Source organism: Centropristis striata, chromosome 4 (genome assembly GCF_030273125.1).
Source record: "Centropristis striata isolate RG_2023a ecotype Rhode Island chromosome 4, C.striata_1.0, whole genome shotgun sequence".
NCBI classification, from domain to species: Eukaryota; Metazoa; Chordata; class Actinopteri; order Perciformes; family Serranidae; genus Centropristis; species Centropristis striata.
The window spans coordinates 14323657-14347864 of NC_081520.1; the positions used below are offsets into that span (position 1 = coordinate 14323657).

The 24208-nt window shown below is 39.2% G+C and overlaps 1 protein-coding gene across 1 annotated transcript in view; it reads left to right on the forward strand.

The window, feature by feature from the left end:
• The window catches only part of gbe1b (glucan (1,4-alpha-), branching enzyme 1b), an 82333-nt gene that overhangs the window by 31757 nt on the left and 26368 nt on the right, over positions 1-24208 (forward strand). Inside the window, exons 8-12 of the mRNA XM_059330989.1 lie at positions 1243-1358; positions 2772-2899; positions 3205-3303; positions 11256-11366; positions 11460-11631. Of these exons, the coding sequence (XP_059186972.1) occupies positions 1243-1358; positions 2772-2899; positions 3205-3303; positions 11256-11366; positions 11460-11631 (626 nt within the window). The remainder of the gene's footprint in view (positions 1-1242; positions 1359-2771; positions 2900-3204; positions 3304-11255; positions 11367-11459; positions 11632-24208) is intronic.

Sequence of the window (24208 nt, forward strand, 5' to 3'; positions counted from 1 at the left end):
AGCTACAGGTTTTTAGAAGTCTAATAAGTAAATTGTTGATGAATTTATTTAAAGCCATGAAAGGTCATAAAACCAAGTGCTGTAGATAGACTGGCTCTCTATGGTATGGCCTGTAGTACATAAATAGGACATATATTATGTCTCTAGGTATGGTAACAACCAGCTACACTAGACACATATCATTACAAGCATTGTTAGAGCTGAGTGTACAGAGAGCATCTGAGTTGTGAGTTTCAGCCAGAGGCAGCGATTCACATTTAATCAGTGTCATGAATGTGTCATTCCCCTCACATCCACCGCACTTTACTTCTGCTTTCGAGCATAGCATCCATGTGTACAATGTTTTATTTGGTGCTCATTACGCACACCGCATAGAGACAACCAAATCTTGAGTTTTAACTGACGTTTCCATGGCAACACGCCACTGAATGAGAAGAGGTGAGGTGCCTAGTGTACTACTTTGCCTTGAGTGGCTGCTCAGATCCAGATGACTCTCCCATCGCTCAGTCAGGAACGGGGGCCGCGGCCATTTATGGAATCCACCTCCTCCAGCCTCCACCAACACAGTCCAGCCAACAGGTGTAGAGAACATTTGCATGCTTCGTTGTACACTACGGACAACAAAACCCTTTCCTATTCAGACAGTTTGCTGGATTCACCCATTTCTTTTCTAGAGTATTTGCCCTCCTGCTTGTAGGACAGAGGAGCTTGTAAGATGGATGCCAAAGCGAGTAGAAGCATATGATTTATTTCATCCTCAGGAGAGGAAACCCAATCCTCCTGCATGGTGTTTGTTTACCCAAGTGTAGCATGAAATCCTATCAGTTCAAATACACCGAGACAGGCCTGGCTATACTAAACGCTTGCCCACTGGTCATGCAAGTGGTCTAATGGAAATCAGAGAAGTTCACTGTCAATTGTAAGCCGCTGATTTCTCATCCTGACAACTGGATACGTGAAAGACGGCGTCCCCTCTACGGTGTAGTTAATGAAAACGCCATCTCCTGTCACTGACACTCCGTCTTCAACATAATGGAGCTCTGGTTATCAATATGTGAATGTCCTGTAGCGGTGAAAATTAATCTCTGGTGCCTAAAGTGCATGATGAGATGTGTGAATAATTCACAGCTTCTTGTTTATCTGACCTTGTGTGTGTGTGTGTGTGTGTGTGTGTGTGTCTGTGTGTGTGTCTGTGTGTGTCTGTGTGTGTGTGTGTGTGTGTGTGTGTGTTTGTTTTGCTAGCTGGGAAGTGCTGCGGTTCCTCCTGTCAAACCTGCGCTGGTGGATGGACGAGTACTGCTTTGACGGCTTCAGATTTGATGGCATTACCTCAATGCTGTACCATCACCATGGCATCGGTAAGGCTGGTTTGTGTGCATCTCTTATTTCAGGACTGGCTAGTGTGAGTAAAGCATGTCATCCTCCTCTCCTTTGAAACCCACAGTGCAGTATGAACCACAGACTTTTGTTGAGAGGCATGACTGATCCCAACCGTCATGTGGTGAAATTTCTGATCTCAAAAGCTCATTTCAATTGAAAAACATAAGGCTACAACTGTTGCTTAATGAATTAGCATGAAAATGATCACAAAGCTTGGGATAAAAAAACATTTTCCAAAGGATGTTGCATAAATAAATATAATTGGAAGGAAGACAAAAAAAACAAGTTCTCACATGCAGAACAGTCACTATACTGCAGCCTGATTGGTTGACAAAAAATATTCTATTCTGATATTCAAATGAAGTCAACCCTCTGACTAAAGTGACTAATATGACACACTATGATGTGTCTGACTGGATGGATGTTAACAATTATCCAGTGAGGAGAACCAGTTAAATCAAGCAACAATTACTTGCTGTTTAATTGTTCACAAGATGCAAGCAAAAGGCCATTTGTTAATGTTAACACAGATGTAAACATGTTAAATATTCAGGTTTGCAATTATTTTGTGAGTAAGGAAATACACTCAACATGTTGGCCAGGCCTTCGGCATGCACACAATGTATTTTGGTGACTGAATGTTCTTCTGAATGAGACAAGCCTCCACACTGTCCATTTTTAAAACTCATCTTAAAACCTATTTTTATTCCTTGGCTTTCAACCACGCATGAGCATCTGCTCTTGTTTTTAGCGCTCTATGGTTTGCTTTTATTTATTGTTTTTTAATTATTATTTTATTGTTTATTCCTGTTTTATTTATTTTATTGTTCTTGTTCTTTTTGTTTATGTACAGCACTTAGTTGCAGCTGTGGTTGTTTTAAAGTGCTTTACAAATGAAGTTGAGTTGAAAGTTAAGTTTAGAAATCTTCAAATCTAATTACACAAACAAAATACAATTGTAATTTAATCAGGGGGCTGAAGATAAACAAACAACACACTCACACACACACACACACACACACACACACACAAATCTAAACTTTACACAGAGAATCTGTGAAGTCTGTAATATGTGTATTATGTTATTATAACTCTCTATGAATATCATATAAGTACTGTAGGTGCCACTTTACAATCACTTAAGTGTCATCTTACTGTGTAGCTGATGTACTTGTGAGCAGGTGATGATTAAATGACAAAAGTCTCAAAAGTACTAGTTTCTAAACTGAATAACCTGAAAAGGAACAGTCAAAACTAATCTCAATGTTAAGGACTGTTAGGAAAGAAAGATATGAAACAGTAGCAGCACTTAAAAACTGAGGGTTGAAGGATTTTAGAAGTCTGGGTGGAGAACATGATGAGTGCTGACTGTGTGGGTGTTTACTCCTCAGGCGTCGGCTTCTCAGGGGACTACAGTGAGTACTTTGGCCTACAGGTGGATGAAGACGCTTTGGTTTACCTGATGCTTGCCAATCACATTCTTCATACCCTTTATCCTGACTGCATCACTGTTGCAGAGGTAAAAACACACTCTACAACACACCTTCAGCATCCACTTACTCTGCAATGACACTGCCCACAGCTATTGTTAATTAAAAGCGCTTATTAGTTAGGCATAGCTTACTTACATATTCATTGGTGTAATTAAGGAGTAATGCAAAAGGAAATGGGATGTCACTCTTATTTTGGCCCGTGGTGTAGGATTTTCAGCCCTTAATATGTGAGTCGTGGAGTGATATTGATGTGATCTTGGCTGGCCTCTGGGAAAGAAACCTGTGCACACAAAGGGAAAATGTGATATGAAATAGTGTGACTTCTCTGCAGGATGTGTCGGGGATGCCTGCTCTCTGCAGAGGTGTGGAGGAGGGAGGACTTGGTTTTGATTACCGACTGGGTATGGCCATTCCTGACAAGTGGATTCAGGTAAGATGATTTACTTCTTTTTAATCTACCTCTTTTTTTTCATGCCCTCACTGTTTATTTTTTCTCCCCAGCAACATTCACAGACACTGTAGGCCTCTGCTCTCACAGAAACTTCTGTATGAGCAGCAAATACAGTAGAGAGGAAACTGAAAGCAGCTCAAAACCGGGATGAAAGACAAAGGGAGTGACAGGGCATGTTAGGAGGCATTAAACAGTCTTGTGCTATATTACAGCTGAGCCTGTTGCTAAGCTTTTGAGTCTTTTAAGAGGCTTTCAAGTGTAAAACTTGTGTAGCAATATAGTGACACAAGGATCTTGCCCTGTATTTTCCTGGAGGAGTGTGCTTAGTGTGCTCCGGTGTAACTTGAAGGGACGTAATTCACCTGAAGAGTAGATGCAACACACCTAGGGGGAAATAATACAAACATTATCAACTGACTTCTGAAAGTTTAGGGTACACCTCAAATGCTTATTAGAAGGGTTCTTGTCTGTAGTTACTATACTATACAACATTCAGTGCCATAAAAAAATATATTGGCCTGCACAATGCACATTATTACAATTCAACAAAATATTCTGAGGTTAAAAATCTCCCTGAAGCGTGTAATGTTCAGCTCTTACAAGCTTAGAATAAAATAAAACAGAGTAGAATAACATTAACATTTTCATCACTTATTTTATTCATACTTTTTATTAAGCAATGCTCTAAACAGACTAGAAGGATTAAAGTGATGATAAATGTTGATTTTTCTTTTAGTTAACAGTAATTTATTCTTGTGAAACATAACAAAATATATATTTATTCAATCATAATGTCACGTTGACATTGAGATCATTTCCAAATGTACAGTAAACAGGTCACATTAATTTTCTTGACCTTTTTAAGGCGTTATTTGAAAGCGTTTTTTTTTTCATCAAACCGAGGAAGGTCTTTGTGCTTTTTCTAAAGCAGTGCTAATTTATTTTTCTTTTTTTCTCCTCCTTAATCCTACTTGCTGTGCGAACGGGAAGGTCATTATTTATCCCCTCAAACACAGTGTTATGAATAAATGATGGACATAATTGTTACTGAAAATAAAAGCAATAAAATCAAAAGAAAGACAAGCTTTCATTGTGTTAACTTAAAGGTCATCTAGTCACTGATCCAAGCTGAAAATTCTTTTGTGAGCTTTTTTTCTTTCTTAAGTGTAGCATTTGAATAGGCTGGCAGTCACCTTTACATTTCGCTTTGATTCATTATTCAGTCTGAAATGTCTGTCCTTGGGGTAGCTTTACATGATGTCAAAGCAAAGGTTATTTTGCTGTTTGAATTCAATGCTCTGTTAATTTTCCCAACCAGTTAGACAATCTGAATAGTTGCAGATCAGAGACACTGCTTTCATAACAACAAACCCTCATCCCAGCCGGTTTATCAGCCTCCACTCATTCGCAAGTACATGGGATAATTTCAGCCATAATGAATTCAAGAAGAAAAGGGTCAATTATTTTCACTCCAACACTGGGGACAGTAAGCTGTGAAGAAATATAAAAAATATAATTTTAAATTGAAATGATTGGAAATTTCCATGAATAAATTTCATGAAACGGCAATAGAGCATGACAGTTTATAGTCCTAAAATCCAGACATTCATTGAGGGGCAAATTTCCTCACAAGATCTCTGATGCTTTTTCAAGCTTCGATGAATTTTAAAACTTAAACTACAGTGTTATTTGTGTGTTAGTCTCAAATATGGTGCATATATGTGTTCATTTGTGAAGATGAAACAAATTGATAAACAAATGTGTGTATCAGTCTTTATTTACTGTCGTCAATGCAAAACATAATGGAAACTGTAATGTAGTTTTGTCATGTTGGTCTACAAAGAGACATCATTGCTCTACTAAAAGATGAAATATGACTTTGAAAACCTGAGGCGGAATTGGACAAGCTTCAGCTAAAAATGGGATATGGAGATGAAATAGAAAAAAAAGGTTTAAACTGAGGTAGGGAGAGGGCACCACACTCTTGCTTTAGTGTTTTTACTCTTTCAAATGACCTTGCCATCTCGTCTGTTTCTTTGGCAGAGTAAAAATTATTCAACACATTAACCACGTTGTATATGATTTAGTTTTGGACATATTGTACTGAGAAAAAGTCTGTTTGGACGAGGGAAGTCTTTTGAGTAAATACCATTTTGGGCGGACCAGCTTTCTTGCCTACTGTCAGAGTTTTTCTTGTTTTCCATGTTTCCTCAAGGTTAACATCAGTCATGTCATACAGCATAAGGTGCAGCTCTTTGCTCTGCTCTCTTCCAGACAAAACCTAGCTAATTTGTTCACACTCAAACACAGAAACATCCTGAAAAACACCAAGAAAAAGACAGCTTCCATGCTGAGAACAGTTGCTCAAAATAAATGGTAAGTCAAAATGGTAACCTTGGTAACTTTAAATATAAATACAGAAACCATTGTAATGTGGCTTTAGTAAACAGCTATATATCATTTGAGAAAAAAAACATTCTCATTGCTCTTTGTATTTAATTTTTCAAAAGCATCACCATTTTATTTGGGCAAACATGGTGGACTTAAACGTTCTTACTCTTAATTATGGGGGATTTAATTGTTTTCCACTATAAACCTATAAACCCTAATCCTAAGAATTATAGATGCAGGTTATGTACAACTTTAAAATCTATGGAGCTGTGATCCCAGATTAAATATATAAGATACATCATTATCAGGCCCAACAAATTGTGAGAAAATTAACATAGCGATAGTGATGGGACCATCTTGAGATAATTTAACCTCAGTCTGATACACTCTTTAGGTAAGATGATAATAAGTACTGTAACTTGTATAGCAGAGTATCTAAAAAATGTATGATTTAATATCAGTACTAAAAGACTAATCATAACCAGGAAACGTAATGAGAACATTGAGTGATGTGTTGCCACCCAGTGCTGCTTCAGACTGGATGGGAAATTCTGGGCGCCAAATATTCTCCATCCTTCCACAACAACTGTTGAAGCACCCTTTAGCTCACCACTTCAGCCCAAACTGCCACTGTGAAAGTACTTAATGGCCCACAATGGGAAAACATTGTTTATAACTGTGCAGCCAGCAGGTATGAAAGTCCATAACGGTATGATGTCGATTCCAAGTAGCACAGGAAAAGTGCATGCATATCCAGCCGTCCATCCAAAGATAGATGAAGGTTATTATATATTTCTTTATCTGAGAGCTGCTGTCTGTTCTGATGGCACCAACATGCTGTCAAATATATGCAGCCTTGCTCTCAGAAAGCTTCTCTCAACCTTGTTTTGCTGCAGTGTTTGCCTCTTCTGGAGGACTTGGATAGATTTACTGTACTTTGGATCAGTACATAACTCATAATTTATTTTTTGATCCCATTGGTGTTTCCTCAAAGCCTGTATTAGTAAAGAAAATGCCAGTCATTCAGAGTCGGTGTGCCACAGTGTTTGTGAAATCAGCAAATATTACTTTAGAAAGTACATTTGTAGGAAAACAGACAGGCAGCAGGTTATCTCTAGGGACGTGTCTGTCTGTTTGGGTTGGCTGGAATGTGGATTGTTTCGTGCCTTGCTTTTCTCTGTGTATGTGTGTGTGCATGTTTGGGTGTGTGTGTGTGTGTGTGTTTAGAACATGAACAGGACTTTCCTTTTTTGATGTTTGAAGGAAAATGCAGTCTGTAGAATACCTCGGTTATCTGTATTAAGATTCATGTAAAGCTGTACCTTTTTATCCACTGCCCCACAGTGAAAGTTATATTTACTCATATTTTGGTGAAAAGCAAAGCAGAGTGTGTGACCTCGGCGCTGCATGCATCCTCTTGCACTACAGTTTCTTGTGTTTCTCGATGGGGGAAGTCTATGCATCGTTAATCAAGTCTGTCTCTCACAGCGGTGGGTTTTACTCAGTTGCGAGGAAGGAGGGAGGAGAGGCGAGGGGCAGAGGAAGGGAGTGTGGGGGAGAGAGAGAGAGATAGTCCCAGACTTGACCTTCCTCGGCGATGCCTGCAATAGCTGTGCGACAGGCAGTGCTGCACCGCTGAGACGCAGCCTCCTCCACGGTAACCAAAGGTTTCACAGGATTATCCTCAGGACGCCTCTGGAGAGGTTGTTGCTGCTTTAACTTTTCAAACAATATTGCTTGCAATGCAATATATGTTTAGATACTTCTTCTGGTTGCATTTTTTCAATTACATTTGTTGCCTCCCTCAGGAGGCTTGACATCACGTGAATCGTAAAGCTGGGGGAGAGCAAGCGAGCAGCAAAATTCATGTATTTCTGTGCAGGGAAGCATTCATATGAACATGCCTTGGTATAGTCAGTGAAGTGCACTCAGGGCTAGCCTTGCCTCTTCTCACAGAGTGTCAATTAGGGAGGGATTTGAATGGACTGAAGTGGAGCCTCCAGTGAGGGGTGTGTTGCAGAGAAGGAGACATGGAGCGGGGAGGGCAGGCGTTCAGGAAGACAGACAGACAGACAGGAAGAAACAGAAGGAAAGAGAGACAAAGAGACAGAGCAACATGGCTGTGAGCTTATTTATAGATTCACATGTGCATCAACGAATCCCTCCCGGTTCCTCGAGCGGGGCCTCACGCTGTGTTTCGTCCTCAGCATGACTGATTGATATGACTCATTTACTGGCTGCAGAAGGCTGTTAGGACCAACAGGCTGTGGAAAATTAAGATATCCTAATGAGGACCAGATAAGGCGCACAGCACACGTTTGGATGATTCGATCTGATTATGACCATAAAATGCTGTCACTCCTAATGGATAATGTTACAAAAGCCCTCTAATTTAACAAGCACCCTTCCCTCCAGCTACAATAGATTGAGATGTAATTGAAACAATTAGAGGCGGAGGAGGTAGAGGGCTTGCTGGTCGCGGCTAGAAAAAGAAAAGGCGATGCAGAGAATTCTCCGGCATCGCTCTGCTTCTCTCAGCTCTTCGACTTGAATGACCTCCGAGTCAAATGTCCCGATTTGTGTTTCTGTTCCTCCATTTATTTTAATTGAATGAAAATATCAGTCTGCACAGCTCTCTCCTTATTAGTTTCAGGGGGGAAATCCATTTCTGGTCCAAATACTTTACTCTGTCTATCATACTGGAAACACTTTTAATTAACATGACTTAATAAAATTCAGGCTGCTGGCAAGCAATGATGGACTCAAGCTTGTTTATGTAAACATGCCAGCGGCTTCATCGGCAGCCTTTAAGGGGCGCCCACTCTCTTTGACCCCCCTTGACCAGTGTCACCCTCCTCTCGCCTCCTTTAACAGCAGCTTTTCAGCTTCATCCTGCTTTATTTTATTAGTTAATTGCACTCTGAGGCCTCCCTTGTATGGTGTTAACTAGCATTGCGGGATATAGACGTTGCCTTCTTCAGCAAGACTTTTTACAGGAAAACTGTGAGGTGAGCTGAGGAGTGCCTTTCAGCTGAGTCAAGCCTCCGGCGGAGACGTTTGCGTGGGCAGAATGTTCATTAATTTCCCAAAAATCTGTGAAAATATACAGATAGGGAGGCATTATCTTGATCCATAGGATTGAGTGTTGCACACCTTTGTTCCCTGCTCATCTCTGGGGGCGATACTGCATGTGTGAAGAGAGAAGGTCCCCATAGCAACACAAACTCAAACACAGTACCAGGATTTGTTTTTGCAAAGACAGGAGATGCAGGATGCATGGGCCAGCCACCAAATGTAAAACAAGAGCTTTACACTAAACACATCCCTGCCTCCGAGTCCTCCCAGCACCATGTGATGCTAGGAGAGAGCCTCTTGAATCAGTCACAGCATGTCGGTGGCGGTGAGATGACCTCATCCTGCACTGCTAGATTTTTTTCTTATTTTATTTCTGGCTCTGCCTAATTAATCTGGGCACTCTGGTTGGCTCCTGACAGCCGGCTTGTAAAGTAAGATTTGTGCACTGCTCATTATCATTGATGAAGTGGAGTGTCAGTGGTGCCAGGAAGCTCGGCTGGTCGGGGCTGATGTGGGTGAGCTGGTGGTAGGGAAGTCGTCAACCCAGTCACTCCTGTCTCCGCTCCGACAGTCCCACTCCCAGATTAATTGGTCCCAGACCACTTTTGCGGTTGAATTGAATTGTAATGATTCATAAGGAAGTGTAAAGTGTCTGATTGTACGTGGATGTGGAGGCGGCCGGGATGATCTCCGGGGGTATATCCTGCAGATTCAGTTGTTTAGCTTTTATATTGGAGCTGGTGGGAAAAAGAAGGCAGCGTTTTGAAGATTTATTTACTTTCAGCTGCTGTTGCATTCTCAACTGTGTATTTGTATTCAATCTATCCATATATTACAATTGTAATATTGTCTATGATGCTACTCACTGATTCTACCGTAACAAGATACTTTTGATTTAGGAGAAGTGTTCTTGAGAATAAAAAGCTAGTCTTTATGACTCACCTGCATTGATTATTAGGAAATATAATGTATGTATGTATGTATATGTAGCTACTCATAGTGCGATTCTTTTGTATTGCACATCACCAACATACAGTACAGTACCACAGGATATAGTTTTAACTGATGAAAGCAGATGTTATTTACACCTCCTAAATATTCATTAAAAAACAATAAATAAAATGTATATATTGTGGCTTTTCTGTTTTCTTTCAACTGAGGCTGTGATGCTTATCATTGTCAGGAAAACCCTGATTCTGGCATCATGTTGGCTAAAATGTTAGTGACATTGTTATGTAAACAAATATGCATTGAACACAAAGGGTAGTATCGTACATATTGAGATGACCTCGATCATCTTTCTGTGCTCTCTAAGTTGATATTGTTGTTATTGTGACAGGCCTAGCCTTTACACCAGGGGCCTGATCCATTTTGATGTTGAGCTAAAACCAAAGGATAGCCAGCGTGTCTCAAGGATCTGAGGCAGCTGAGCTCAGAGGAAGTTAAAAGGTCGGGGCATTTGTAGTACATGTAGATGAGAAGTGCCTTGCTGAGGTTTTCTGGTGGCATTGGCAATGACTAATATGGCCACACAAGGCTAAGGTTAGGAAGAGTAAATGTGAACAGATGGTGATATATAGAGTGGGAGCGCCTCTATTTAGGTGGACCAGCCAGTTCATCTCAGACATATTGATCGACACAATTTACTCTCTTTACTCAGAGGATTATGGCTCTGTAGAGTAATATAAAGGTTTCCTGACATGTCAATCAGCTGTCACAGCAAATTCCACCGAGCAGACTTCAGCCTGTCACTGAGATGGGCTCTCCAACTCCCCCACCAATCAGACAGGCTGCATGTCTATCACCAAGGGTTCTTGGAGGGCATAAACTCTCTTTTTTTCCCCATGTAGGAGTGATATTGATACTGTGGCTTTCTAACATCTCTCTTGTTTATTAAATCGTCTCTGTGCCCACTACAGTCTACGTGTTTTATCTTTACTTTGCCCTGTGCTCTCGTTTACTTGTGTAACTTTGGTTGGTCAGATCTGTATAGCAGCACTGTGTGGGTACTTGTGCTCAAGATGCATGTTTTGGTGGCCCCCTGCTTCCTTCTGACCTCTGAAAATGACTCCTTCGGCAGGAAGTGTGCATTTAGGCAGGCCAGTGGCAGGGCATTGATTCCATGGTTGGATTTATTGTTGAATCCCCCGTTTGGATGAGAGGCTCTGACCTTGCCCATCTCAGGTGGGGAGAGCTGATGCCTTACTACCCATGGGCTGTAGTGAAGTTATTAAAAACTCCATTACCGCCATTCAAAGGTAGACATAACTCACAGTGCGGATATAGAGATGTCAAAACAGAGATTGATCTGAGAAAGAAGTGTAACCCAGAGAAAACTTAAGAAAGGTAGAAAGGGTGCCAGAACTGAAATACTGAGCTTTAGACATCAGTCAGAGCCCGAATGGATCTCTCAGCTACACATCTATCATACACTTTTCCAATAACCTCTCTCTGTCACTGTGTAGATCCTAAAGGAGTTAAAGGATGAGGAGTGGGACATGGGCAATATCATCCACACACTGACCAACAGACGCTATGGAGAGAAATGCATAGCCTATGCAGAAAGCCATGATCAGGTAGGGTATTTTCTACAAGATCCCACTTCATAGTGTCAATACAGTCTGGATTATCCTGCTAGCTGGTTCATAAAACATAACCCACCTTCCCAGGCTCTGGTTGGGGATAAGACTCTCGCCTTCTGGTTGATGGACAAGGAGATGTACACCAACATGAGCTCCATGATTCCCATGACACCCATCATCGACCGCGGCATCCAGCTGCATAAGATGATCCGTCTCCTCACTCACGGCCTGGGTGGAGAGGGCTACCTCAACTTCATAGGTGAGTGATCGTGGTACACACAGAGCTGAACACTACAGTTACTGAGATATTATACTCAGGGTTCGTACGGGTGCTTGAAATCCTTGAAAATGCTTGAATTTAAATGTTGTATTTTCAACGTTTAGTGTGCTTGTAAATGCTTGAAATTCTTACTGTGTTTCTCTTGCAATCTATATCCATCTATAGACTATAGATAATCACATGTTCAATGTAAAAAATAATGAGTAGCCTATCTGAAATGAAGACCGTTCCTCCTAAAAGTGTATTACCATCGCTGTTGGTATGGTTAAGTGAAATCTCCCCCTTTTAGTATGTAAGTACTCATCTAAAACATGCAATTTTAAACAGGTTTAAGATACTGGAAAAGCTTGAAAATTTACCTTGAAAGTCCTTGAAAAATGCTTGAATTTGACCACTGCTAAAGTGTACGAACCCTGTATACTGTATACTAGAATACATTATCAATATATCAGCAATATTCCAGTGTTGGAACAATTAATCCATTGACAGAATATAAATCTACAACAATTATGATAATCCCTTACTAATTTAAATCACCTAACAAGCAAACATTCCTTGATAATTTACCTTCCTCTGCTGTATAACATTGTAAATTAAAAATCCCCCTCTGGACTTTTTTTAGAGTATATGATTAATATTTTGTTTAACATGGTTTTCTAACACATTACACAGCACTAGTGGTTTTGCAATGTACAATTATATCTGCTACAATGTTACAGTGTGTTCTCATTTTCTGTACTGACAAGTCTGCTCTGCGCTGGAGGTTTCAGGTTTCTTTTACAGCTTTTGATTGGCTTTTCAAAGCAACGACGTACCTTATCTAGCATGTCCAGCATACTTTAGAATCTCAGACTGTAGTGAAGTGCACACTCATCTCCTCCTTCAGGAGAGGAATGTGTGTAATGATATTAATAGTGACAAGCTTTGCACGGATACAGGTCAGTATAGTCATGGTCAAACATTTTAGGGGACACTCAAAAACACATTTTTGAGTGGAGAGGGATTTTAAATATGTTTTATGAACCATTGGTCTGCAAAACAAGCATTTTCACAGCATCTTTGGCTTTCAGTTTATTTCTGATATTTTGCAATATGATTTGATATTTTGTGTTTGCAACTCATTGCAGCTATAATATACAGCAGTTATTAAAATATATATATTGCATTTTGAGTGGAGAGGGATTTTAAATATGTTTTATGAGCCATTGTTCTGACAAAACAAGCATTTTGACATCACCTTTGGCTTTCAATTTATTTCTGATATTTTGCAATATGATTTGATATTTTGTGTTTGCAACTCATTGCAACTATAATATACAGCAGTTATTTAAATATATATTGCATTTTGTATTCATTTCATTTATTCTAATTCAAATTTAAAGCTTAAAGTTAACTAATTTAGCTCACAATGTACATATAAATGTGAAAACTAAATTGACATAATTATACAGTATGTGTCATATCACACAAAACATATAATTGCATCACATTACATGTCAGACGATATATATAATAAAATCATACGATCAGGGATATGTGACATGGAAAAGTCATGAGGCGATCGAGGTCATGATTGTGAGGCAGCGTCTGTCCTTTTGGTTCATTTCTTTGTTAAAAGAGTCGAGGAAAGTCGTTTAAGATCCTTCTCATGTGCTGCTGTATTCTTCTGGAATTTGAACCACCCCCCTCAGGCAGACACATCAATCCCTAGGTGTTCACAGAACCGATATAAATGCGCATTTATTCTCTTGTCAATCTAAGCCCTCCATGGGCAACAGGCAGAAACAGGCTTCACCATAAATTTTTAATTGATGATCTATCCCTACTGTGTTCATTTGCAGTACTGTAAGCAGCGGTATCATTATGTCATGGTGTTTTGTTGTTGTTTTTTAGCCTCAGGAGAGTCGAACACAGATTTTAAACTTGCAGTAATAATATCCTAATTCATAGAGGCTTGAAATAGCTTCAAGTAGCTCTTTTCACTTATTTTCCATTTGGGGTAAAGTGCTCAGTTATTAGATTTGTTATATTTCTTTCATGGATATATCTCTGGAGTAGCTTGCGACCAGTGAGTCAAGGCTGATGATAAGCATCAAAGGAACCTTTTGAAGTGGGGTTGACATTAATACTCACTTTCCAGAGCTGATGGTGAAATACAGGACAAAAGCTGTCTAAGATTAGATAGGTTCCTTTTTTTTTAATTGATTCCAATTCTCAGTCACTGTTGAGATGCTTCTCATTTTCAACACACCATCTGAGCTGTGGTATGCTTTATCGACGCCTGCTGGTAAAGATAATAAAGTGATAATTAATGATGTTGGAAGTTGACCTTGGTTGAAGGAAATGTATTTCCTCAGATGAGCTGCTCTCTGGATTAATGTACAGCTTTCACTTGTGATCCACAGCATTTTAGCTCCACCTGGTGACTAGGTGATCCGGTCAAGCCAAGTCCAAACAATCAAAGTATTTCTTCAATACCTGTGCTGCTTCTTTGGATTCATTATAACTCAGTATTCACTGCCATATCCAGACCTACTTGATGAAAAAGAGTGGAACACCCTATGAATTTCTGCTCAGTGGACTGACGGATGTGTGGGGAAAAAAAACCACAATCAAAGCAGCTGTTCTCGATGGACAATCATAACAGGGCAGCTCATAATGAACAGGATGTCAGAAAACTGACCTGATGTGGGCAGCTGAAGGATAGTTGATAGTAATTATATCTGATTCTCTGCCTGAAGTATAGCTGTACTCCACTGTTCTCTTGCTGCTTTGTCTCTCATGGACATTTGGTGCCACATTTATTCTCAACCAACCAGTGCACCATCCGAATCATCAACAGTTCAGAAAGCGAGTGAAAAACATTATAAAAATGTCAATTGGACAATGATTTGAATGAGTCAGTTGCTTACCTTTATACATTAGCAAAGGGAAAATATTTTATGAGTTCCTTGTTTCAGTTGATGACTGATTTAAGCAGCACCCTATTAAAAGGGTCCTAAACTAGTCAATGTATTGGCTTCTTGCAGATCAAAATGCTTAAATCTGGCTAAATAGGGCTTTAATAAGAGAGCATGAGAAAGGGCATGAAAATCATTATCAGAACTGAGTGTATTTATTAAGATGAGTCCATATCAATTACTTTATGTTGAGTAACAGTATATATATTATATATATAGATATATATGGGTCAATAAAGTCCTTAAATGAGAAAAAAAATAGAATCCATGTTTACATTGCAACATTATGGTATATGACAAATTCTACATATTTTGCCTGAACTTTAGAAAAAAATGGTTGTTTTAAGAATATGTTCTGCTCAATATTGAAAAAATGTAGAAATACTCAGAAATATGTTTTTTGAATGAAGCAATTAAATGTATAAGTCCACTTAAATACACTGTTGGTGGAAAAAGTTATATATATATATATATATATATATATATATATATATATATTCATATTATATTACTAATATGTCTCTAAATCCATTCAAAGTCCTACACCTGTTTTAATACAATCTATGTAGAAACATGTCTCTCATCGTCTTGTAAAATCTGCCCCTAATGGTGATCCTGCTTCTCATCCCTCTGGCTGTGAGCAGATTTTAACCACCAGATCAAAGATAATTCTTCTTGCTGATGCAGTTTTCCCCAGTCCAGACTGGAAGCTTTTTATTACCAATTACACTGCAGGAACGTGTGGTTACTCTATCACACATGCGACTTTCCTCCACTCCCTCAGTTATTCTTATTTCTTCAAAGGGCTTATGAGGACCATGGAGGCTCTTTAATGTGAATAGTTATGTAATACAGTCGTGATCCTTAAAGAAACAGACAGTTGTGCTTTTTTCATGTTTACTTTTGTGTAAAGCTTCATGCATCAGTTAACTTTTCAGTTTTTGTTTGTAGCTGTTGTATTATAAAAGAACGAATTCTTAAGTAGTTTTACTAAAGCTCCCCTAGATAACATGAAAAGTACCAAATAAAGTTAAATTAAATCCTCCTTTTCAAAATGATCACTTAGCAATTACGCCTAATTGTGCTCCGTTCCCTTAATTCAGAATTGGCAGAATTGGTCGTACAAATAAGGCAAACTTGCAATGCAAACTTAATTCACAGCATTCTGTCAAGTAATGCTCAGTGGGTTGAAGACCATTTATGGAAAGGAGGCCAGTATTAAGGAGGAAGAAAAGGGGATTTTGTTCTCTTTTGAGAAGTGCTGTCTGGCTGACTAAATGAATGGTGCTATCATCTTTTGATAACAGTAATAATGTATGAAAGTTTATTTTTTCTTGAGAACACAGAATCAGAGAACTGAAAAAAAAGTTTTGAAAATCTACAAAGACACACGACTCTGAAGTTTATCCCTGACAACTTTCCAAAGTTCAGGCCATGGGACAAGCATCAGGGAAAAAGAAAATCAAGTAGATGTGAGATGACACGCCGTGTCAATGGATCAATGACGACAGAGTCATTTAGTCAGTGCTGAGCAAGAGCAAATTGTTTGAGCAAGCAAATCAATTTGAAGTGCCTAGCCTAGAAAAACCCATTTATTTACTCATGACCAATAGCAAACACCACACAGCAAGAGGACAGAGGGAGCAGCCGTATTTGAGATGCTGAGAGATGGATACTGTAAAGGATGTTGGGGTGTCAATGACATTAAAGTGCCAAGTGGCGTGGCAGTAATGAAACGCCTCAGTGGTTTTATCATTACATCAGCAGGGACAGAATGGAAGCGCTCGCACTTCCTGACTTTCAGGGCTCACAGGGACTTAAGATAACCTTGCAGATTTACAGCCTAAATTATTGAGCTAAAAACTTCTCCCAGCACTCCGTATTCATGGAGTGCTACAATGCAACAGGCAACTATTATACCGCAGCCTTGGACACTGAATTGAAAACCTGCACTTCTTCCTCATACATTTCAAACAGATAATCTCACTCAGAGCTAACTGTGCTTTTAGGCTTGTGGTTTTGGATGAGCAAAGCATTCCCACCACTTCTGTTGAACTAGTAATGCTTATTTAATGTGCAAACTGGGAGTTAAAGCATACATTAACACAGTAACCAGAAATCAATCCTGCATGTACAATAATCATTGCATCATGTTTGCATTTTTTCTTTCTTGCACTGCATCTGAAACCTGTGACTCTTGCCTTCCCATCCCCTCTGATTCCCTCATTGATCTTCCTTTGCCAGAATCCTTCCAATGGAAAACACATTGATCCTTGGCTCCTTCTTGTGCTGCTAATTACTGAGGGGACTGTGTCACTGTCAGGCCCTTATCTGATGCAGGGCTGTGTAGAGGAGTAATGGGATGTGCCAGCTGAAAAGCTGTCTGACATAACCTTGTGTAAACATGGTTGCCCCCCATTAATCATATCATTATTGGAACTACCATAAATGTATCCATCAACATTATCCAACAAACTTTTACTTATTTTTTCAGCCTTTGATATGGGTGCAAAATCTTGGTGCAGCTTCTTGAAGTAACTTTTTCCTAATTTTGTGTTTTACTTATCAATTTTTATTGGTTATCAAAGCATTGAACTAAAGTTATTGCTGACATGTGCAATCCTAATATCAAATTTAATTAACAAAGTTATTTTATTATCACATACCTACTAAACTTTAAACTCTACTACCTGTAAAACTGATTACTTTTCCCAAAATTTCAATTATTTTTATATTTGCAAAACTGAGAGTGGACAGCCATGCTAGCTGCTCTGGCTATAAAAAATTTACCTGCAAATAAAGTGTTTAGATTATCTTTCAAACAGTTGAATTGTTTACAACCTGACTTCCTTGATTGTGTTTTTCAACCTGTCTGACTTTATTTTAGTCAGACATGGTGAAAAAACTGCAGTTATTCTTTAATGATTGTTTAAAAAACAATCCTTGTATATATTATCCTAATATTCCTTGCGGTACTTTATCTCAGATAACGGTGCCCTGGATATATTATGAGACACAAATGATTATTTTATTCATGTGTGTATTGTGGTGAGAATCCATCATATTTCATCCTTGTTACAGAATGTGCTATCTGGTTTATTTCAGCTGTGAGGAGGCAGAGGAAGGTTATTATCATGGTGATTAATGCAGGCATATGGGAGGAACATTGCCGTGTTATCGTAGAGGAGAGGGAAATGATTACCTAATGGAGGTGTGTCCAATGTGTTTCTTTAAAGCTGAAATGAAAAGAAGAGTCAAAGGCTTCCACGGGGCACTGAATCAACCTGTACAGGAAATCAATCATCTCCACTAGAATTTATAAAATAATAACATTAGGAAACTGAAAGTAAATACAGGCAAAAGAGGCTGGTGCACTTACACAGTTAATCAAGTGTAGCTCTTTTGAGAGCTTTTATCAAAGCTGCAGTGCTGTCTCGCACAGATTAGGCAGATCACGTCTGTTTCTTCTAACCCCTGTGTTTTTGTGTAGGTGTGTGTATTTGTGTATGTTGCAGTGTGTACATGCCCTTCCAGCACCCATATACCACACACTCCCACAGTGAATGATAAGGATTAGCTCATTAATGGGAAAGTCCACACAAACATTTTTGCACTTTACATCTGTTGGCAAAATATTTTGCATTTCTGGGTACAGTTTGTCGTGTTGTGATGCTGTTATTTGTGCAGGTCAAGTGAGGGCCACTAGATGAAGTCACATCACGTTGAAATATTTCGAGAGCAGTGTGGAGTAACAGTTCCTTTATATGCTCATTATTTTTCCCCGACTGAGTTCACGTCTGTTGTTCAGTTCACTCAGTCTAAACCAAAGAAAAAATGATCCATTGTTTTCTTTTGGTTCTAGTCCATTAAGGGTTCACGCTGACTTATTACAAACAAACCCAGAGTAGTAAACATAAGGTCTCATAGACTGACAGGTAACTCCTTCATTGGACAGTTTCTGTGACCTATTCTGCATCATCAGCGCTACTTGGGGCCCACAGGGAAAATCAAAACAAAATGTATTTCAGTGACCGACAGCAAGTGACGCTGTGCTCACGCACGATTGAAGTCTTTACTTATTTTCCCTGGTGGTCATAAAAAACTCACACACACAAAAAAAAAACAGATGATCATAAGGAGCAGTTCAGACTGCAATATGATGGAAGATCAGAGGACAGAAATTAGCCAATTTGTACTGCAGTGTGATTGGATAAAATTGTTGCCATAATCAGTAGACAGATTATCTAGTTTAGTTTATCTTTGTGTTATATCCTTGACGACTGAGGCTACAGAGCCATTATTTCCATGCAGTGGTTTGGTCAGTGACCGTAATCTCGCCCTCCTTTGTAAACAAAATCAAACAGGCAAACACATCAAAGTTTGCTTAAAGATCCTAACAAATCCCACATGGAGTAAGTCCATTGTAGTGCAGCTAAATCTGGCCTGTCAGGGTATCATGTGTCTAAGTATTTTACTCCCATTGAGCCACAGAGGAGCACATCTTCAACCAGAGAGTAGGAACTAATCAGGAAAGCCACCTGGTGCACCATTCGGTTGGAAAAACTGAGCTCCCAAAAGTCTAAACCCAATTACATACTAATTGCATACATCATGCACATTACATACACATTTGTATAGTATTTTTTTTAGTGTACAAAAAATCTAAACACTGCAGAAAACTGCTGCTTATTTAACAGTTTATTGTTTTGTTTGTGAGTTTTTTTCCCCTTATCTACAACTTTTTAAAAACAAATTTAAAGCTGTGAGTGACTCCACTGCATCGTTTGTGCACTGCATTTTGAGACTACACAGTCCATGAACAGCACACTTGCAAATCAAGCAGATTTAGTATTCCTATATCAATTCAGTGCATCCTCAAAACCTGCTTAGAATTTCTACTACTCTGAGTAGATTCAGCCCTGATACACATGACACATGAAAACGATGTGAGAAACATGTGTAGAGCCTTCAAGGATCTGTTATCCGTGGCATGTGAAGTACAACAATCTCTTTAATGACCATTTGCAGTCTGAACTGTGCATTACACACATTGATCTATCTTTCACTTTTTCTTCACTATAAAATGTTTAACACTACTGCGGTTGCTCTCACTCACACCACCTACATGAACCATATGCAACACAGTGCAACACAGAGAGCCCATTTCCCTAGGGCGTGTCGAAAGTCATTCTGGGAAATGAAGGAACTTAAAAGTACTGTAGATGTTGTCAAGCCAGACTGAGGGCAGATACACAAAAATAGTAAATTATGCATTGAACATCACATATTGATGCTTGACAGAGACAGAGTATCTGAATGTGGATTTTTTTCTCTCCTTGAGAATGTGTTCCCTGAGGTAATCATGGAGCTTATTCCTTGGGTGCTACTTAAAGGGAGGAGCCTCAAGCGCAGTGTTTGAAAGTATTCTTTTATGCCATTGCTCCCTCTTGACAGGTCTTGATATCATGTGAATGCTACCTGAATCTAGAGAACGCTTTGCTTACTGTGACTGCCTTTGTAAAGTATAAAAGAAAGAAATCATGTTTCTTTTTTTGAAGGAAGGTTGTCAAATTGTAGCATGTCCTTGACATCCTTCATTCAGCCCAATCTTCTGTTTCATACTCACGTTTTCAAGTGGGTTGAGAATGTCGACAGTATCTCGTTTTCTTTTGTAACTCTTTTTCTTTGATTGTGGAGCTAGATATGTAATGTAGACTTAGCCACTAATTATTCTTTGTACTGTGCATATATGTGCTTGGCCAATCACAATTAGCTTATTCAACCATATGGGGATGCACCTGCATAGGTTAGTATTGATGCAACTCCTCATCAAATACATGTTGATGGTGGGAAATTTGTGAACAAACTCCTTCTAATGTCTGACTGATATTTCCCTGGTTATTGCCCTCTAACTGTGCTCATCCAATAGCAGGTCAGCCACACACAATCTGCCACTTCACATGTTTATGTAGGAAAACAGAGGAAAGAGGACAACCAGACCCCAGTGTGTGCATTCAATTCCGATATTGCTTTTATATAATATATCGTAGCGGAAGGGATATGCCTGCACGGGCCAAAATGTAGAGGTCATACAGCACAAGCACTCCATCAATATTGTAAAACTGTCACATAGCAAGTCTCTGAACTCCTGGTATCCAGTGCAAAGTACAGATGAAGAGATAAAGAGTTTCCCATCTCTTCAGTTAGAAAGAATAGATAGAGTTATCTTAACTGTGTTTCTATTCATCTCAAGTGACTGGTCACTACAGAAAGCTGAAATAAACTAGTGTTATGGTGCATCAGAGGCAAACTGACTTAGCCTTAAAGCTTTAAATGTTGGAATGTGCATCTGCATGTTGTATGCTGTGCACAAAACCTGTTATCAGCTCCTAACACACCTGTTAAGAATCTAGACAAGGCATTGTACCCTGTTGCATGACTGGCATCACTTCTCTATGCAGTGCAGGGTGCCCATGGTCCATCACAGTGCTGCCTGCACCTGAGTCATTTCCATATAATGGTGTCAATAATATATTGTGTCCAGGGGTAGCTATCAGTACATTGCATGGCTCAATACATGGCATTCATGTCAATAAAGATTAGTACCCAAACAATTCAACATTTGTTTTGTTCAAAGTGTGTTGAACTGTACAGTGGTGTCATCGCTGAGCAGAGAGGGAGGATGAGTTGGACAGCTGAGGAAGGTTTTTGAAATGGGCTTTTTCTTCTTTGAGGCTCTGGGGACAACAGGGAGATTGACACTTTAGACAGTCCCTCTAGTGGCAGCAGCGCTCTCACAAGAACTTTGTCTTTTTGCTTGAGGCCAGTCATGCCTACCAGACATCAACTGCTGTCTTGTGGCTAGAGACACAGCCCACAGTGGCTTTAACATCCAAGGTGAAATTTCTCATTTGTGTTGTAAAGCCGGAAACTTAACAACTCTCTCAAAACTGTGAGACTTAATCTTGAAGAGAGTCCTGCCATGATGCCTTCACACACTCCTTGATGTTTTTAGGCACTGGGGTGATGAATAATGGCTGGTAGGTGCCCTCTAGAGCCACACTAGTGAAGTTTTAGCTGATGGTCTTAGACACAGACTTTAAAACACTAAGGAAGTCTTACCAACCTTGCTCACCAAAATCCCAGAATAGGGAGGACAAGAAGAGATTGTCTTCAGTCCTGCCAGGAAGTGTGGAGTTGTCTTCATCTGCTTAGGGAAGACACGGCAGCAGGGATCTGGGAAAGAACAGAGGGGAGGCTTGCATAACTGCTGCCACACTGCAGTACAGCATGCCTTACTGTGATTGCATTGGGGCTTCATCCATAGTGAATGTGGGGAGCAATTATAGTACTGCTGTCTTCTTGTCATCTGATGACAAAGCCATGTAGTCCATACACACTGGCTGGTTGTTGATCCCAGTGGCAGCATGCTCGGCACAGAGGTGACGCTGGTGAGCATACCTGAAGTAAAGAGAAGCAGCTTCCTTACACAAGCTCCAGTAGGCTCACTGCAAAAAAGTGTTGTCTAAAAACAAGATAAAAAGACTAAATCTGAGGGAAATTATCTTGCTGCATGGACAGATAATTTCACTTGACAAGATTTCTTAAAGATTGTTAAATCTAGAAATAAGCATGTTGAACGCTTAAACCTCTGAAGTCCAGGAGATTTTGTTTAAAATTTGTCAACTTCCTATGCATTAATTTCTGTCTCTGTTTAGCATATTTCAGTCTGTCCTTACATCACATGCATGGCTCCCTTTTCTCCACACAAACTTGGCTGTCAGTCAGATTTTTCATTTTATTTTAAATAACAAAGTATAAAGCTGCCAGGAACCAAAAATTCAAACAAAAGACACAGGTGTATATGGAAATGTACCTTCTTCTTTTTTTTTTTCTTTTTTTCTTTTTTTTTTTTTTACCATTTATACACACAAAAACAGCAGAAAAAATAATAAATAATAAAACTACAAAACAGTCTATTTGCATATAAATGTGTATTTTCAATAAATAGATGGACTCCAGAGGGGGTTAAAATAAGAAATTAACTCTTAAAACAAGATAAATTAAAGCTGCAAGCACCGATGAACTTGCCCGAGCAGAGTGCACTGCAAATTATTTGGTTCTTACCAAGATAAAAAAAACTTAACATTTAGAAGTGTTAGATAATTCATCTTGTTTTAAGAGTTAATTTCTTATTTTAAGCGTTCAAAATGCTTATTTCTAGATTTAACAATCTTAATTTAAAAGATTTGGCAAGTGAAATTATCTGTCCATGCAGTAAGATAATTTCCCTCAGTTTTAGTGTTTTTATCTTGTTTTTAGATTACCCTTTTTTGCAGTGCTTGGATAGACTCGTTACGATTGGCTGAGCACATGTAGTGCAGGCACATTTCAGCCTGAAAAAACTCAGAGTTGCTATTTTTAAGAATGGGGAGTGGAATCCAAGTGAAACAGAAGTGTACAGTACGTCAGTTGATTTTCATATGCACCAAAAAATAATCAAGAATATCACACCAAATTGAAATTAGCTCTCACCTCAAGACACACCATATGCTCTTTCTGCAATGTGGCCCTCCTCCCTCAAAGGATTTTAGTTATAGCTTCCGCTTCTTGTTTGTGATTTGTGACCATCATATCTCAAAAAATTAACGACCACATTGGCGTAAAATTTAATGTGTCGGTTCACACTCCCATGAGGAGGAAACCTAATGATTATGAGGATCTTTTGACCTTCTCTCTAGCACCGCAGTAAGGCCAACCATTACTCAAAAACAAATCAAATTTTACTATTAGGGAGAGTCTTATTTATTTTGCTGACCTTATGACCTCCACTGAAGCACCATCATTACAGAAAATCATTGACTTTAAAAGTAAAAAATTAGCAGAAAAGGACATGTTTTTTTTCATTACAAAATACACATAATATTTTGTAAATCTGATGAATGAGGGAAAACTGTACTCTGCGTCTAATATCAAAGTATATAGAACATTATTATTTAGTAATACATGTCACTGAGGCACTGCAGAGTATTTTCGTCTCTGCAGAGAGAAACTTTAACTTCTGCACTTTTTCATGAGAAGTAATTAGAGCCAAGGAGTGTAAAATGTTTCACTTATTCACAAAACTGTAATTTCATGTGCTCGACGATATTATTTACATGTGAAATGTTGATGCGACAAATACAGATGCACAATGAATGCGTAGTGTACACATTCCTCTTGTTGGAGTGTGGGGAAGAAAGTCTGCCTTTGACTGCCAGTGTTGCAAGTCTGAGGTGTAATTTTCTCCTTTACATTTCAAGTTCAGCTGTGTGGGAGGCTTGTTATTCATGCAGATGTCACAAGAAAAGGCTCTCTCTCTCTTTCATCCTCTCCTCTCTCTCTCTCTTTCTCTCTCTCTCTCTTCTTGTCTTTGCTGCCCTAATTCCTAGGCAAGTGCTGCTGTGGGCTTGTTCTGCTGGCAGTCCATGCCTTATTGTTTGCTACTTCTTTAACACCTACATAATGTATTTCATTAGAATCTGCTGTCAGTCCCTGTCCGTTCCACTTCATCCCATCACTCTGATTTTTTTTTAAGGAGGTGGGGGGACCAAATA